The sequence below is a fragment of the Sarcophilus harrisii genome, chromosome 2 (assembly GCF_902635505.1).
Source record: "Sarcophilus harrisii chromosome 2, mSarHar1.11, whole genome shotgun sequence".
In the NCBI taxonomy this organism is placed as follows: Eukaryota; Metazoa; Chordata; class Mammalia; order Dasyuromorphia; family Dasyuridae; genus Sarcophilus; species Sarcophilus harrisii.
Window position 1 is genome coordinate 121,481,378 of NC_045427.1, and position 16,115 is coordinate 121,497,492.

The 16,115-nt window shown below is 33.9% G+C and overlaps 1 protein-coding gene across 1 annotated transcript in view; it reads left to right on the plus strand.

Moving 5' to 3' along the window:
- Positions 1 to 572: 572 nt before the first annotated feature.
- The window catches only part of UNC5D (unc-5 netrin receptor D), a 385,851-nt gene continuing 370,308 nt past the window's right edge, over positions 573 to 16,115 (plus strand). The window contains exons 1-3 of the mRNA XM_031949254.1: positions 573 to 762; positions 7,528 to 7,639; positions 9,580 to 9,875. Coding sequence (XP_031805114.1) covers positions 573 to 762; positions 7,528 to 7,639; positions 9,580 to 9,875 — 598 coding nt within the window. The remainder of the gene's footprint in view (positions 763 to 7,527; positions 7,640 to 9,579; positions 9,876 to 16,115) is intronic.

The following is a 16,115-nucleotide window of genomic DNA, read 5'->3' on the forward strand; positions in this document are numbered from 1 at the left end:
TAATCACTAAAATGAAGGGGCCCAGCTTCCATAGACTTGACTAAATAGCATAAGCAGGTAAACCCCAAAACTAAGAGAAAATTTGCACCTTGCATTATTAGTCTGGCTTCATTTTCCATTTCCACATTTTTATTCTGTAAAAACAAACTTATGAAGATGTGACCTAGCAACTCCTTCTCCAAGAGATGTAGTTGCAACTACTGCAGTCCTGGGAAAGGAAATTTCTCATTACCTAAGTCCTTGGCACTCTCAAATAGTTCAACATTAGTAGCCAAGATGATTTCATCAATGGAAATAACATTAAGAAAAATTCATTACAATATTCTCAGCTGCTGTGCCCCAAGGTCCAGGGGACCTTTCCAGGTGACCTACAGCTGAAGTCTTCTATCTGTATTGTCTCTCCCATTAGAAGGTGAATTGCTTTATATCCAGGGTTGTTTAACTTTTAAATTTTATCCTCAATGCCTAACATAGTGCTTTTCACACAGTAAAGGCTTAATGTGTTGTTTTTTTTGTTGTTGTAGTAGCAGTTTTTTATTTGTTTGTTTTTCATACATTCTTTCATAAGTGCAATGGAGAGCTGTGGGCAAAATTATATGAGAAATTTGAAGGAAGAAAGATCATTTCCACTTAGAAGGTCAGAAGGGATTCATGCAGGAGGCAGCATGCAAGCTGATTTGAAGGAAGAGAGAGATTTGAACAGCTGCATTTTTGCGGCAGTCCATTTTGGACTTGGAAAATGTATGAAGCAAACACAAGGAGGTAAGAGAGAGCTGAACAACAACAGAAAAAAGAAATAGTATTTCATTTTGGATGAAATGTAATGTGTTCAAAGAGAGTAATAGGATCATAGATTTAGAACTGAAAGGGACTTTAGAGAACATTTATAATAATCTAAATCCTTCATTTTGTAAATAATGAAACTTGAGTTTCAGAGGTCACACATCTAGTATCAGAGAAAATATTTTAATCCAAATCTTCATTATTTGCAGTTTAATACTTGTTCTAATACTTTGTTTCTGCCACACAATTGGAAAGGTTGACTAGAACTAGATTATGGAAGTTCTGAAATATCACAATCAAGAGCTTCTAATTTAATTAGTAGGAAACAGAGAATTACGGGAGTTGATGAAGTTTGAAGGTGATGTAATTAGAGAGTTGCTTTAAGAAGATTACTAAAGCTGAAGTGTTAAGTAAAGATTGGAGAAGTGATAAAATGGAAGTAGGAAGTTCAATCCATGAACTAATATAAATATCTAAGCAAGAATTAGGACTTGGATTAGGAAGATTGTACGAAAAGAAGGAGACAGGTGAACTAACTACACTAACATTAGAATATAGAAGGTGTTAGAACAAATGGTGTATATAAGAAAAGGGAGAGGAAGAGTCAAACTGATATTGTGAGGCAATAGAAGAAGAAAAGGCTATCCTTTTAGCAATAATTATTTTTGTCAACTAACCACCCATTGTGAGCAAGCATACTGTGTACATGTCATATCTTTCATAATCAATATTTAAATATCATTTGAAGTCACAGAGAACTTACATTAAAAAATAAATAGAAAATTTAAGTAGTGTTTTAAGTAGCTTTGTGACCTTGGAAAGTCATTTTACCCTGTTTGCCTCCATTTTCTCATCTGTAAAATAAGCTAGGGAAGGAAATGGCAATTCACCTAAGTATCTCCATCAAGAAAACCTCAAATGTTGTCACAAGAGTTAGACATGATTGAAAAATGAATGAACAACAACAACAAAAAAAACTATATCTCATATCTATACAGGTAAATCATTCAAGCACATAGAAGGAGGCTTTGAATTAGCCTGGATTGTTGGATTTAGAACTCAAAGGGTCATGATACATAGTCTGTTTTCTAGAAATGAGGACATAAAGAACCAAGAGAAGTTGGGTTTTGATCAAGGTCATGTAGGCATCAAGTACCATACCTGGAATTTGAACCTAATTTGTTTAATTTCAAATCTAGTTCTCTTCCCACTAAATCCTACTCCATATATGTACTGCAGACATTCATTATGTAGGTAGACAAGGAAACAGGGCCAGAATTGTGCAGATCAGGTTAAATATATGTAGGAAATGTCCAAATTTTTAAGGGTTGCAAACCTCACTATTAAAGAAAGTTATATCTTTAACATCACTATCTCCTTTCTAGAAGAGTCTTTCACAGATGACTTATGAGAAACTATGATCTAAAAATCACATAAGATGAAAAGTTATAAAATAGTTGTGGTCTGTATCCTTAAAAGCAACACTCATCCTTATGATATAGATCAAGGAAGTGCAAATGTTCAAATCAACAGACATTTATGTTTGCCAGGATCTTGCCAATATCATAGCTTTAAAAATCTAGACTACAATGACTACAATGCTATTATAATAATTTTATATTATTTCTTCTTCTCTATCATGTATATCCAACTTGTTACTAAGTCCTATCAATTCTGTCTTTGAACTATCTCTTGTATTTAACTTAAAATTTTAATTTAATAAATATTTACTAAAGACAAAAAGTAGATATGGTGATAGATATGGTATGAGGGAAAGTATAGTTATGGGGTTACATGGGATGATGGAAATAAACATCTCTGCCCTTAAGAAGCTTACAATCTACTTAAAAGATATAGTGTTTATGGATAATTTTAGAAGACAGAATTTGAATGTCTGAACAGAATTCAGATCTGAGCTAAGCTGTGAAAGAAATTAAGTATTCAAAGGCAGAAGTGTCAAACACTTGTCCTGCCAGCCATATTGCAGAGATTAAAATGTAAATGGAAAATATGTAACAAAATAAATTAAAACACAATAAACACAAAAAGTGTTATTGTGTAGTTCTCTAAATGTTTTTTATGTGGCCCCAGAAATCCTTTTGTATATTTAGTTTTCCCCATTTCTATTTGAGATTGATATCTCTTAATTAAGGGAAAGGGATAAGAAGGGGAGTACATTTCAGGATATGACATGGAAACTTGATTTAGAATATACTGTTTCAGGAATATCTTGGTCAGGATGACTGGCAAGTAGAATGTGTGAAGAGGAATAATATGAAATATATCTGGAAAGTTAGGGGGAAGACTTGTTTGTAAAGGGTTTTTACTTGCCGAGTTAAGGATTTTGTATTTTATCCTGAAATGATAGGGAATCTTTATGAGTTTTGAGTAGGGGAATAACATACTGATGTATGTCATGAAGGATTATTAACTTGGAAATTGGATGGATGATGGATTTTTGAGAGAAAAGAAACTGGAAACTGCAGTGGCCCAGAATGGAAATGAACAGGGTCTGAAAGGATTATAGTTGTGTAAATGGAGAGAAGGTCCTTAAATTCACACAGACAGTAGAATATAAAGTACTTAATAGAAGTGTAGTGTTGTAGTGAGGATTTTAGATATAGAATCAGAGCACCTAGTATGACACTTACCATCTTTGTGAAATCATTTTCTCTTTCTAGGTCATGTTTTCTCCTTTGTAAATGTATGGAGGTAGATGACAAGATAATATCTAAAGTCCCTGTTAGCCTAATTCTATGAAGCTGGAGTTGTTTTCAATTTTGTTTTTCTATTCCCAGAACCTGACTGGGTTTAACATAAATGTGAGTATTTAAATGAACACGTATTGAATTGAGGGATAGCCTAGGAACTGAAACACCATTTGTAATGTTTTACTGGGTGTGGATAAATGTATTAATGGTTTCAATCAATTGACTTCCAAATAAACTTTTGCAACATGTCTCATTTATTGGTTTGGGACTACCTTCATGTTCTCATTCCCACACATTGTATTTATTTATATTCTCTTTCTCCATCCAGATTGTAAATTCACTATTGCAGAAGTTCAGTCTTGTATTTCTCAGATATTTCCTTGCCCTAGAGTTTTTAGTACACAGCAGTTGCAAAAGAAATGATTTTTTATTAATTCCTGAGACATAATATTACATTAAAGTTTCTTAGCATGGTGAAGATACTATTACTCTGTATTTTCTAATTGATTCCATCTTTTAATTGGTGTGGAGATCATTCTTCTATTAAATTCTTACTCTCATACTTCTTTATAACATGAAGTTATCTTAAGTTCTCATACTCAATTCTAAGACAGAGCAAATTCTGACACATCCTACCAAAATGGAAATCAAAAAACAAAAAACTTCTTGTATAGACTGAAGACAACTATGCATCTATGGTGTGTACACCAGTCTAATTAAGTGCACCAAAGAATATATTTATTTGGCTATGGCAAATAAATTATTTTAACCAGTGTACATTTCCTTCTAAAGTGAACAAAAATGGTTTAAATTAATTAAAACACAATTATAAATTATTATATAAAGTAACTACATATATTAACTGTTATAGGTGTTAATCATAAAATATTAATAGCAGCTCATATTTCTTTTTTTCTTTTCTAAATTATTCCTTTTATCACCTTGTATCAGAAAAATAAACAGATGTCACTGGGTGCCCAAAGTCTAACATAAATTATGGCAAATTAAACTAAACTGGAAAGACTTAAAGTGTAGAAACAAGGCTGGGCTCTATTGCTTGTATCTGAGGACCAACTTCCATATATTTGGGGAAGTTTATCATTGGATATGTCACCTTGAAATCAAGTTTTTATTTACTTAACTGTCACCCTCAGTAGATACCATTCATCAACCACCACTGTTATTACCACCACAACTGATAATATTCTTAGCTTAAGAATAGACTATACCAGTGAAATCATAATTAAGTGCCCATACCTTATTCCCATGTTTATATAATACTTTACACATAGTATTTCGTTTGATCAACATAGGAAGATTTATCAGCAATCTTCGTGCACACAGGGAACATTTAAAGAAGTGAAATCATGTCTTTTAAAAATATATGGATATATTTTAGTATATGTATGTTATAAATATATATAATATATATATATATGAAAAAGATTAGTTGATTAGTCCATCTAAAGAGTATTTATATTGAGACAGCCTAAGGCAGCTTTATGTGAGGAAGGCTTCTGTAATGCTTTGCTAAATGGATAGTTGACACTTCTACTTGTCAAATCTTATAATGTATTCATGTTCCTACTCTGACATTTTCTTCATGCTAGACTGTACCGGGTTTCATATTTACCTACTCACTATTGTTTTACCCCCTTTGGTTTCATGTAGATTTTCAGGTTGGTCATGCATGAGATGATACTAATAGTGAAGCAAAAAATATCATTTGCAAGAGACTCTGCTGGAAACTTAGCACCGTCACTGCTCATTAATGCTACCACTGTATAGTTTATGGATATCTTCTTTATCAGATGACCCCTTTATGCAATAACGTGCTTGCTGCTCTGGAAGAGACTCAAGCCGATGATGGGAGTATGAGGTTTTGATGTCCATATAAAATCTTTTAATACCTTTGTCATTTCCTCTAATGCATGGATTTACTAAAGCCTGAAGGGACTTGGTATTTATAAAAGATGGAAATTGGCATGAGCAGTCAGTAATAAAGTGATTTAATGTGTGATGTATTTTATGAACTTCATTGTAAATATAATTTTTAAAGTCAGAAAGAAAACCCTGTTTCTATCCTGCATCTCTTTTATTCCATGAAAGTTTAAAGAAATTAAGTGACTTCATGGTATTTGCATAGTATATACTCTGTCTTATCTTTAGTATTTAAAACATTCAAGACTTATTGATTCCTTGGTAGTACCAATTAATTAGAATAGCATTAGCTTTTCCAATATAAACTTTGATTCCAGAGCTTCCATTATCTCCAGTTATTTGGCAAAAAAGTCTTTTATTTTATAAGTTAGTAGAGTTAAGAGGGAAATCATGTTTGGTGGATTTAAGCTATTGTTATATGTTTAATTTATTTCAGTGGGGAACAGTGTTTGCATGTACTGGCTTGCCAAAAATCTCTTTCATAATTCGGAATCCTTTCTATTCTCTCCTCCACAAAATATAATTATAGGAATTCATACTTTATTGAAGTACCAGCCCCCTTTTGGTATTTAAAAATGGCCCCAAAAGAAGCTTGAAAAAATATATAATATCCCTTTTAACTGTGTGTGAGGTTGACTTTTCACAATGGCTTGCTGTCTGATTGGGGATGTTGACTTTAGCAGGAGTAATAAGAAGCCATATTTGTACAGAGTGATATTGGTGGTCTGAAGAAAGGATATTTGGGGTCAGATCTCATCCTAGTGTTCTTTGCCTATTATTTAGCCAGTTTTCAGGGAAGCTAAGTATAGCAGTCAAAAATTACTTCCAGCAATTGCATTCCTTAGTCCTTTGTGCAATATATTCCAGAAAGACTTTTGGTAACTCCCATTGCAAGGACATGAAGATTTTTTTGTATTCTCTGATTCCCCCCTAGTATGTAGTTATCTCTTTCTTCCCTCTATTCCCCTCCTCTTCTCTCTTGTTTTACTCTCCCCCTCCCCTTCCTTTCCTCTCCCCTTTTTTTCTCTCCTCTCCTGATCTTTCTTCTTTTGCTTTGCCTTCTCTTTGCCCCCTTCCTCTCTTTTCCCTTCCCTGCACCTTTCTTCTTTATCTCCCTTTTCCTTCCTCTCTTGCCTCTTTCCCTCCTTTCCTTTTTCCCTCACTCCCTCCCACTCTCTCTACCTCTCTCTCTGTGTCTCTCTTTGTGTGTATCTCTCTCTCTCTCTCTCTCTCTCTCTCTCTCTCTCTCTGTCACTCTCTGTCTCTGTCTCTCTCTCTCTCTCACACACACATCTTTTATTAGGTTTTAAGACCTTTGAGGTAAAGGGTTATCATTTTGAAGCCTTGCACGTTTTAGTCAATTGATTAATAGGATTGTGGGATCAATGGAAACTTTCAAATTTGATAGAAGAGTTTTACACTATTTCAGAATCACCAGAAGGGTCACCAGAGGTCACCCTTGTTCCTTGAACTAGAGTCTCCTCTATAATATACACCCAAAATAATTATGTTCTCTGTCCAATAGGAGGAGTAACCTTTTATCTCCTGTTTTACTTTTGTAGAGCTCCTTCTTTATATCTGGCCTCAGTTTGCTTCTCTGACATGTCTGTCATTGCTTCTAGCTCTTATGGAACCAACTAAAGAAATATAACACTTGTTCCCAATGGCAACCCTTTGTATACTTGAAAGCAACAATCATGAATTTTCTGTTGGTTCAAAGTGCCTATTTCTATCTTTCTTTGCAATACAAGAATTCCAAACTCTCTGCCATATGAGTTTGATTCTTTTGAATATTCACTGACTTATATCTGTCCTTCCCAAAAAGTTGTGTCCAGACATAATAATCCAGAGATGAAAACTAAAAATCATGTAGCCTTCTATCCTTTTGAGAGAAGAAAATGATTTTACTTGTCTTTCCTCATCAGTTTCCTAAATGTGATAAGAGAATCACATCTGTTTCTTCCTACCCTTTACAGAATAAGTTATAATTGTAGCTTGCAGGCCATAAGCATGGGTCTGTTTGAGTTTGGTTTGTATAGTTAGTCCCTGGCCTATTTAGTACAATTTAGGTTGTGTTTCTGTGTGGGTGCAGTGGGAAATAAAATATATTTGGATGATTCTGAGGAGGGGTGTGAAGGGACTGAGCTGCCAGATATAACTCTATCCATAGCACGAAGCATACAGCCTCAAAAGGTCTTCATGGGGTAGGGATAAATTCAATTTAAACCCTCAAAGACCTTTCCTTACTCAGGCATTTAACCATGGAAGTATGCCTAAGTCTTTTTCTGAACTCAAGGGCATCTGTTTGGACTTGAGGTCACAGAAGATCCTGAAGACCATGTTTCTTACAGTGTACTATGTTATCTTAATGCCCCATAATAAATAAATAATTATTTACATACAAGTGTACATGATAGCTAGGTGGTACAGTGGAAAGAGCACTGAGTCTGAAGACAGAAAAACCTGAGTTTGAACACAGTCTTAGATACTTATTAGTTATGTGACACTACCCTGTTTGCCTTAGTTTCCTTACCTGTAAAGTGAGCTGGAGAAGGAACTAGCAATAGTTTATCAAAAAAACGTAAAACAGTGTCAGGAGAGTAGGACACAACTAAAGAACAAAAAGAAATACATGTATAAACACACATACATACATATATAGATAGATACACAGAGAGAGATAGAGTATTTTAATTGAGAAAGACATTCTAAAAAGTATTGTGGTGTATATATATATATATATATTTAAAATGTTAGGAAAAAGGAAGCCAGGTCATCCTAGTATTATTTTTGATATTGGAGATGTTTACTCAACATTGATATTTCTTCTGGCTCTAATTATATTTTTCTATATTTGGAAAACTTTTGAATTCTTAAGTCATTATCCTTTCACTGATAAATATGTGATATTTGATAAGTATGTTTTAGTTTTAGTTTCCAAATTGTAAAACACGTTCAATATCTTTGGTGCTACCTTTTCAAGGATTATTTTGAGGAAAGCCCTTTAAATTTGTAAAGTTTTGCATAAATATCAAAAATTATTATCATTTTTATCATCATAAGCCAATGATATTTTCTCTGTCCTCATCTTCTTTGACATGTTTTGACACTGTCAGCAATCATCCCTGCATCTCACCCTCATGGATTCAGTTAGCTTTAATGGTACTTTTTTTCTCTTAATCTTCTTCCTATTTCTTTGGTCTCCTTCTCAATTAATTTTGCTATAATAATGTTTTGGCTCTGCCCTCCAGTTGTAGACATTACCCAAGGCTCTGTCTTGGATCCTCTTCTATTTTCTCTCTTTTATTATATATCTTTACATATATATATATATATATATATATGTATATGTATATGTAAACATAATAATATGTATTCTATATATAATATACATTATATCCTCTTCTATTTTCCCTTTTTCCAGAGATATGAGTAACTTCCATAGGTTAAAGTATAATCTCTATGCACATTATCCCCAAATCTATATAAATACTTTTATATCTCTCCTACTGTACCCTCTCCTGTCCAGCCTTCTTATACCCAATACTCCTTCCCCTGTGTCTGTCTATCTAGTGAAATTAGTCTTCTTGCTGCTCCTTGAACAAAACATTCCATGTTCTAACTCTTTCCCTCATTCTAAGAATTCCCTCTCCCCTCACCTTTCCAGTCTGGTTTCCTTGACTTTGTTTAGGTTCCTGCTAAAAGTCCCTGATAAAAATTCCAGCTTCTTCAGAAGACTTTCCCAATAGGCCTTAATTCTATCATCTTCTCTTTATTGATTGTTTTCAATTTATCCTTTATATAGTTTGTTTGTACGTAATTGTTTTCTGGTTATATCCCCCTTTAGACTGTGACTGCCTTGAGAAGACCTTCTTTTTACCTTTCTTTGTATCCTTATTGCTTAGCAAAGTGTCTAGAACATAGTAAGCCTTTAATAAATGTTTATTAGCTGACGACCAGATAAATGAATAAGAATATTAATTTTGTCAATTAATATCACATTGACAAATTTGGATTGACAGTTAAGTTGAATGATGAGAGCAGAATGTCTATTAAATTAAACAGTATACTTAGTAGCTAATTAACCCCTTCATCGAATGCTGCATTAAACTCTATTGAACTGTTACCATTCTTTACAACAAAGTGAAAATTTGGTTTTCCCCACTAGTATTTATGTGATTAATGCTGGTTCTGTTCTGATTTGCTTTTCATTTTCCACAGGAAGTGACAATGGTGATACCCTGCCTGAGTCCATCCCATCAGCGCCTGGAACACTGCCTCATTTCATGCAGGAGCCTGATGATGCATATATCATAAAGAGCAACCCAATTGCCTTGAGGTGCAAAGCCATGCCTGCAATGCAGATTTTCTTCAAATGCAATGGGGAGTGGGTCCATCAAAATGAGCATGTATCTGAAGAAAGCATGGATGAGAGTACAGGTATGACTGCAAACCAAAGATAGATAACAGCATAATTCCTTAACACAAGAAGTTGATTATATCTGGAAAGGAAGACTATTTCCACTAAAGTCCTCCTCCAATCCCTCATCATTGTTTAAGTTGATTCTTGGCCATTAAGATTATGTAGGCACATTGAATTATCTGGTAGGTAAGACCATACCACAAAAACTTTCTGTATAAACGTGTGCTTCTCATAATTGGACCAACCCAGCCCAGTGAGGAGAGGTTAATTCTAAAAATACAGTGTTAAAACACTTAATGGTATCTTCTTTAGACTGAATAATCCCAGTTTTTCTCTTTTTTCATAAATCTTATTTTCTAACATTTCAGTTCCTCAACAAAACTCATTATCTCCTAATGTACTATATCATACATTGTTATTATAAGTTTAAATACATTCTTTAATTTTAAACTTATTTTGTTTTTAGCCATGTTGGACTATTTATGATTTCATCTGGGATTTTCTTAACAAAGATACTTAAAATCTTGAACCTAAGAATAAAACCAAATATATCCCAAAGCTTAGCATAAGAATAACTAGCATTTATATAATTCTTTCAGCTTTACAAAGTGCTTTAAATATGTTAGTTCATTCAACCTAGTAAAGAGATAGGTGCCATAATTATCTTTAGCTTACAGATGAGAAAATTGAGACTCAGAGTGAATAAATGACTGACCCAGAGTCACACAGCTCATAAATGTATTAGGCAAAATTTTAATTAATGTGTTCTTGACTCCCAAGTTTTACCTGTTTTTCCACCTAGCTACTTCTAAGGGTTGCTTTTAGGACTCTAGTCACAAAAAAAAAAAAAAAAAAAAAAAGGACTCTAGTCATATTTTCCAATGTATTCCCTTTCCATTGTCTTAGACCAGTTAAAAATATTTCATGTCTTCTCACTAACACCAAGATAATTTTCTACCTTTTTTGGAAGGACATGCAGTTCCCATGGTATTGCTACTGTGTATTTACCTTTCCTTAGTGCATTATCCAAATTACCCAACGTTTGTTCTTCTGGAATTTTATTCTGTTTGTTTTTTTCAGTTTATTTAAGGACTAATTAGTACTTATTAGAGTGGTGCTGAACATAGCTTCATAGTTTAGAAGACCATTTAGATTGTGTTAGGATTGCAGGAGAGTAAAGGAAGAGAGGAACAGAGAGAGACAAATACAGCGAGAGAAAGGGAAGGAGAGAGACACAGAGAGATAAAGATAGAGAGACAGAAAGAGAGAAATTGAAAGATTGATAAAGATTGTGTAAATATGTCTGAGTGAATGTGAAAAAGAGAAAGAGGTAAGGGAAGAAGGTAGACAGACAAAGAGACAGAGAGAGAGAGACAGAGAGAGAGACAGAGAAACAGAATGACAGAGACAGAGATGGAGAGACAGAGAGAGGGAGGGGAGAGAGAGAGAGAGAGAGAGAGAGAGAGAGAGAGAGAGAGAGAGAAAGAAATATTTCTAGAATTAGAATGGTGGATACAGTTTCATGTTAAAAGAGTTTCACAAGTTTCTGTCAAAAACTACATGAAACCAAGCCTCTGAGTAGAGTCTGAAAGAATGAAACCCCTTTCCAGCTCAAGATATATTAGAAAAACTTCAAGAAAGATTGATCTCATTGGGGTGAAAAGGGTTTTTATTTTTAGCCCAGGTCAGATAGATTCTGAGAAAGCCAGTGGCAGGGTCTAAATCACAGCAAATCAGCAATTAAGATCCTCAATCCTGGCTCAGTAGAGGAGCACAAGAGAGTGGTACCTTTCAGTCCCAGCTCAGAAGGAAAACTCTGGGAAACTAGGCTGATCCTTGTCAGAACAGGCAAGCTGCTACCTGCAAACAAGGGGTCCCTGTGCTCAAAGCCAAGGCTCAGAGCTGCCCAGGAAGTTGGGGCAGCATTCCATTTACCCCAGGAGCAAAATTCAACCATAAAAGTAAAAAAAGAGGAAATGCTAAAATAAAATGAAAGAGAATGAGCAAGAAACAGAAAAGAATCTTGACCAAAGAAAGCTGCTAGAGTAATAAGGCAGAACAAAACACCAAGTCAAATGACAAAACTTTCACAGAAGAAATCTCAATGAATTGGTCCCAAACCCAAAGAGGCTTCTTGGAAGTGCAAATAAAGCAAATAAGAGAGGTAGAAGGAAAAAAACCAAAGAAATGAGAATTATTCATGAGAGAGTCAACAGCTTGGAAAAGGAAGGAAAAAAATTGTCTGAAGAAAAAAAACTCTTTGAAAAGTAGAATTAACCAAATGGAAAAAGAGATACAAAAGATAACTGAAGAAAATCACACATTAAAAACTAGAACAGGGCAAATGGAAACTAATGACTCAGTGAGACAGCAAGACTCAATCAAACAAACTAAAAAGGATGAAAAATGGAAGAAAATGTGAAATGCTTTATTGGAAAAACAGCTGACCTGGAAAATAGATCAAGAAGAGGCAATTTAAAAATTATTGACCTACCTGAAGGCCATGACCAAAAATAAAGAGCCTGAATAGCATTCTTCCAGAGATAATTAAGGAAAACTGCTTAATATTCTAGAATATTAGAGGGGGAAATACTCATTGAAAGAATCCATAAATTACCTTTGGAAAGAGATCCTATAAGAAAAACCCCAAGGAACATTGCTGCAAAATTCTAGAACTACAATTTTTTTTTTTAATTTAATAGCCTTTTATTTACAGGATATATGCATGGGTAACTTTACAGCATTAACAATTGCCAAACCTCTTGTTCCAATTTTTCACCTCTTACCCCCCCACCACCTCCCCCAGATGGCAGGATGACCAGTAGATGTTAAGTACATTGAAATATAAATTAGAAACACAATAAGTATACATGACCAAAACGTTATTTTGCTGTACAAAAAGAATCAGACTCTGAAATATTGTACAATTAGCTTGTGAAGGAAATCAAAAATGCAGGTGGGCATAAATATAGGGATTGGGAATTCAATGTAATGGTTTTTAGTCATCTCCCAGAGTTCTTTTTCTGGGCATAGCTGGTTCATAGAACTACAATTTCAATGAAAAAAAAAAACTGCTAGACAAAAACAATTCAACTATCAAGGAGCAATAGTCATCATTACCAAGGATCTGGAAGCTTCTACAATAAAGGAATGGAGGACCTGGAATACTATATTCTGGAAGACAAAGGACCTGGGGTTACAACTAAGAATTAATTAGTCAGCAAGACTCAGCATCATCTTTCAGGGAAAGCAATAGAGCTTCAGTGAAGTAAGAGACTTTCAATCATTTCTATTGAAAAAACCAGAACTAAACTGAAAATAAAGTTAATCCACAAACACAGGGCTCAAGAAGTATAGAAAGGTAAACAGAGAAAAATATATATTATTAAAGGTTAAACTATTTACAACCCTAGATGGAAAAAATGATATCTATAACTCTTGAGAACTGTAACTGTCACTGGGACAGAAAGAGGGGAACATCACATGAACTGAAGGTGTGGTTGTGAATGGACATTTAAGTAATAACGTCAAAAAAATTGACATTAAGGGGTGGAAAAAGGTCTGTACTGAAAAAAGAGCAAAGGAGAGGTATGATGAGAAAATTAGTTCACATGAAGAGATACAAAATATCTATTACAATGGAGGGAAAAGAAGGGAGGGGGATGAGCATTGTCCGAAGCTTGATCTCATCAGTTTTGGCTCTAAGAAGGAATAAATAAATCATTCAGTTGGGTATAGAAATTTATCTAATCCTATAAAGAAGTAGGAGTAAAAAGAGGAAAGAAAAGGGAGGGACAGGAGAGAAGAGAGGACAGAAACAATAGGGAAAATAGTAAGACAAAAAGGGAAGGGATGATAGAAGATAAGGTAGTGTGTTTTTAAAAAACACTACTAAGAGAAGGGGGGAGGGTTGATAGGAGATAAGATAGCTGGTGGTAAAAAAAAAAAAACAAAAAACAAACCATGACTAAGGAAGGGATGGAAAGAGAACAAAAGTATATATATATATATATATATATATATATATATATGTATGTATATGGCAGAAAATAGGATGGAGGGAAATACAGAGCAGGTTATCATGACTATGAATGTGAATGGCACGAATTCTCCCATAAAATGGAAGCGAATAGCAGAGTGAAGTAAAAAACAGAATCCTAAAAGAAAAAAACAAAACAAAACAAAAAAGGGTTTCACAGATTTCAGGAAAGCATTTAAAAAAAAAGACAAAGGAGAGTCCTAAAATCAAAGACATTTCAAGGTTCATGCTTAGGAGTTTTGGGTAGAAAGAAATTAAAATTATGAATTTAAAAAAATATTTAAAAAATTTGTTTTTGCCTCCATAAAATTTATTTAACTTAGTGAAGTTGCAAGTAGAAAAGTTTCAGTGCTCTTATGTGGGATAGGTGTGTCATATTCCAGAGCATACTTTCAAACTCAAATGTACATTGAAAAAGGGGTAAGAGAAATAATGCAGTATGAATTTCAGGGACCAGGTCTAGGTCTGGGTCTAGAACAGTGAAAACACTGAAGAAATTTGGAGGATTGAAAAGAGATGAAGCAGTATTTTGGTACTCTTTTCAATTCAGAGATTTCACAAAGATTTGATTGCTATCTTTCCCCTGTGGTGCTTGACTAACTGTTTTCTGGACTTTGGACTCTCCTCCCCAGTAAGTGTGGTTCAGATACATCAGTGGTGACTGCATAGCCCACCTAAAGCTATAAGTCTATATATTTGGGCAAAAGGCCAAAAGACAAAGGCAAATCTTTCCATGCTGAGCCTCAAATCTTGCCACCTCGCTTTTCTTTCTCTCTTCTTTCCTCCTATCTTGAGCAATGGAAGAAAAGAAGATTGCCATTTTCAGAGGCTATTTTTCCTCATTTTGTTTCCCAAACTACATGATCCTGAAAAAATATTAGGAGGTAAGAAGTCATTATAGTACAGTACTTTGGAGTTTACAACATGTTTTCCTTAAAATAATAGTGCAAGAAAACTTTCTATGGAGTTTTTTTCTTCACTTTAACACCTTCTGTAAGGTATTTTTATTTTGGCTTCCTTTTATTCTGGCTTCCATCCCCACCAATCAATTAGAATGCTCTCTCCAAGGTCACCAGTAATCTCTTCATTGACAAATCCAGTGATCTTTCCTCAGATATCCTACAATATCTGACAATGCTATAACCCATCTTTTGGAGACTTTCTTCTCCTTGGATTTTGCAATATTGTTCTATCATGGATTTTCATTTACTAAATCCTCTGTCCTTCATAGCATTATTGTCATTATGCTGTATCTTATTGAATGAGTGTATTCCAAGCCTCTGTTTGGGTATTTTTTCCCCTTTTCTCTATATTCTTTCTTTTGTTGATCTCATCGGTGACCCATGGATTCCAATTATCTTCTCTTTTGTAGATGACTATCCTATTTATACATCTAATCTTCACCTCTCTCCTCACAGTTATTTCTGAATCTTTGACATGTTTAAAAGAGGACTTATTGTTTTTCCTCATTTCTTCCCCTTTCCATAACTTTCTTCTGTCTATTAAAAGCACCAACATTCTCTAAGTCACCCAGTTTAAAAATCTATGTGTCATTATTTTACTTTACCTACAATCAACCAAGTGAAAAAATAAAATACTATTGAAATTTATTTTTAAAGTAAAGGAAAATTGTTAAAGGGTTGTTACACAATGCATGAATGTTTGAAAGAAATTGAAGTTTTTTTTTTAATGAGTTAGTGCTCTGAATGACATTTAGAGATGTTAATTCCATTAACTCATCGTCTTTCATTTTCATCCTTTTCTCTTTTTTTACACAATTAACATGGTGCAAACACTCATCATCTTTCTTTAGACCTCCATCTGTATTAATATAATAGTTTATTTTTGCATTTCTTTTTTTCCCATTTAATAATATTTTTCCAATTATATTTAAGACAGTTTTCAAAATTCGTTTTTATATTTTGGATTTCAAATTTTTCTCACTCCCTTCTCTCCTCCTTCCCAAGAGAGAAAGAAATCTGATATAGATTATACATGTATAGTCAATTAAAGCATATTTCCACTATATATATATATATATATATATAGTGAAAAAAGAATCTGAATCCTTCCTTCACTCCCCAAAAAATGTAAAGAAAAAACATAAGAAAGAAAAAACAAAACAAAAAGTGAAAATTGTATGCTTTGGTTTGCATTCAGACTTCACAGTTGTTTTTCTGAATGTAGATAGCATTTTTCATCATGATTCTCTTGAAAT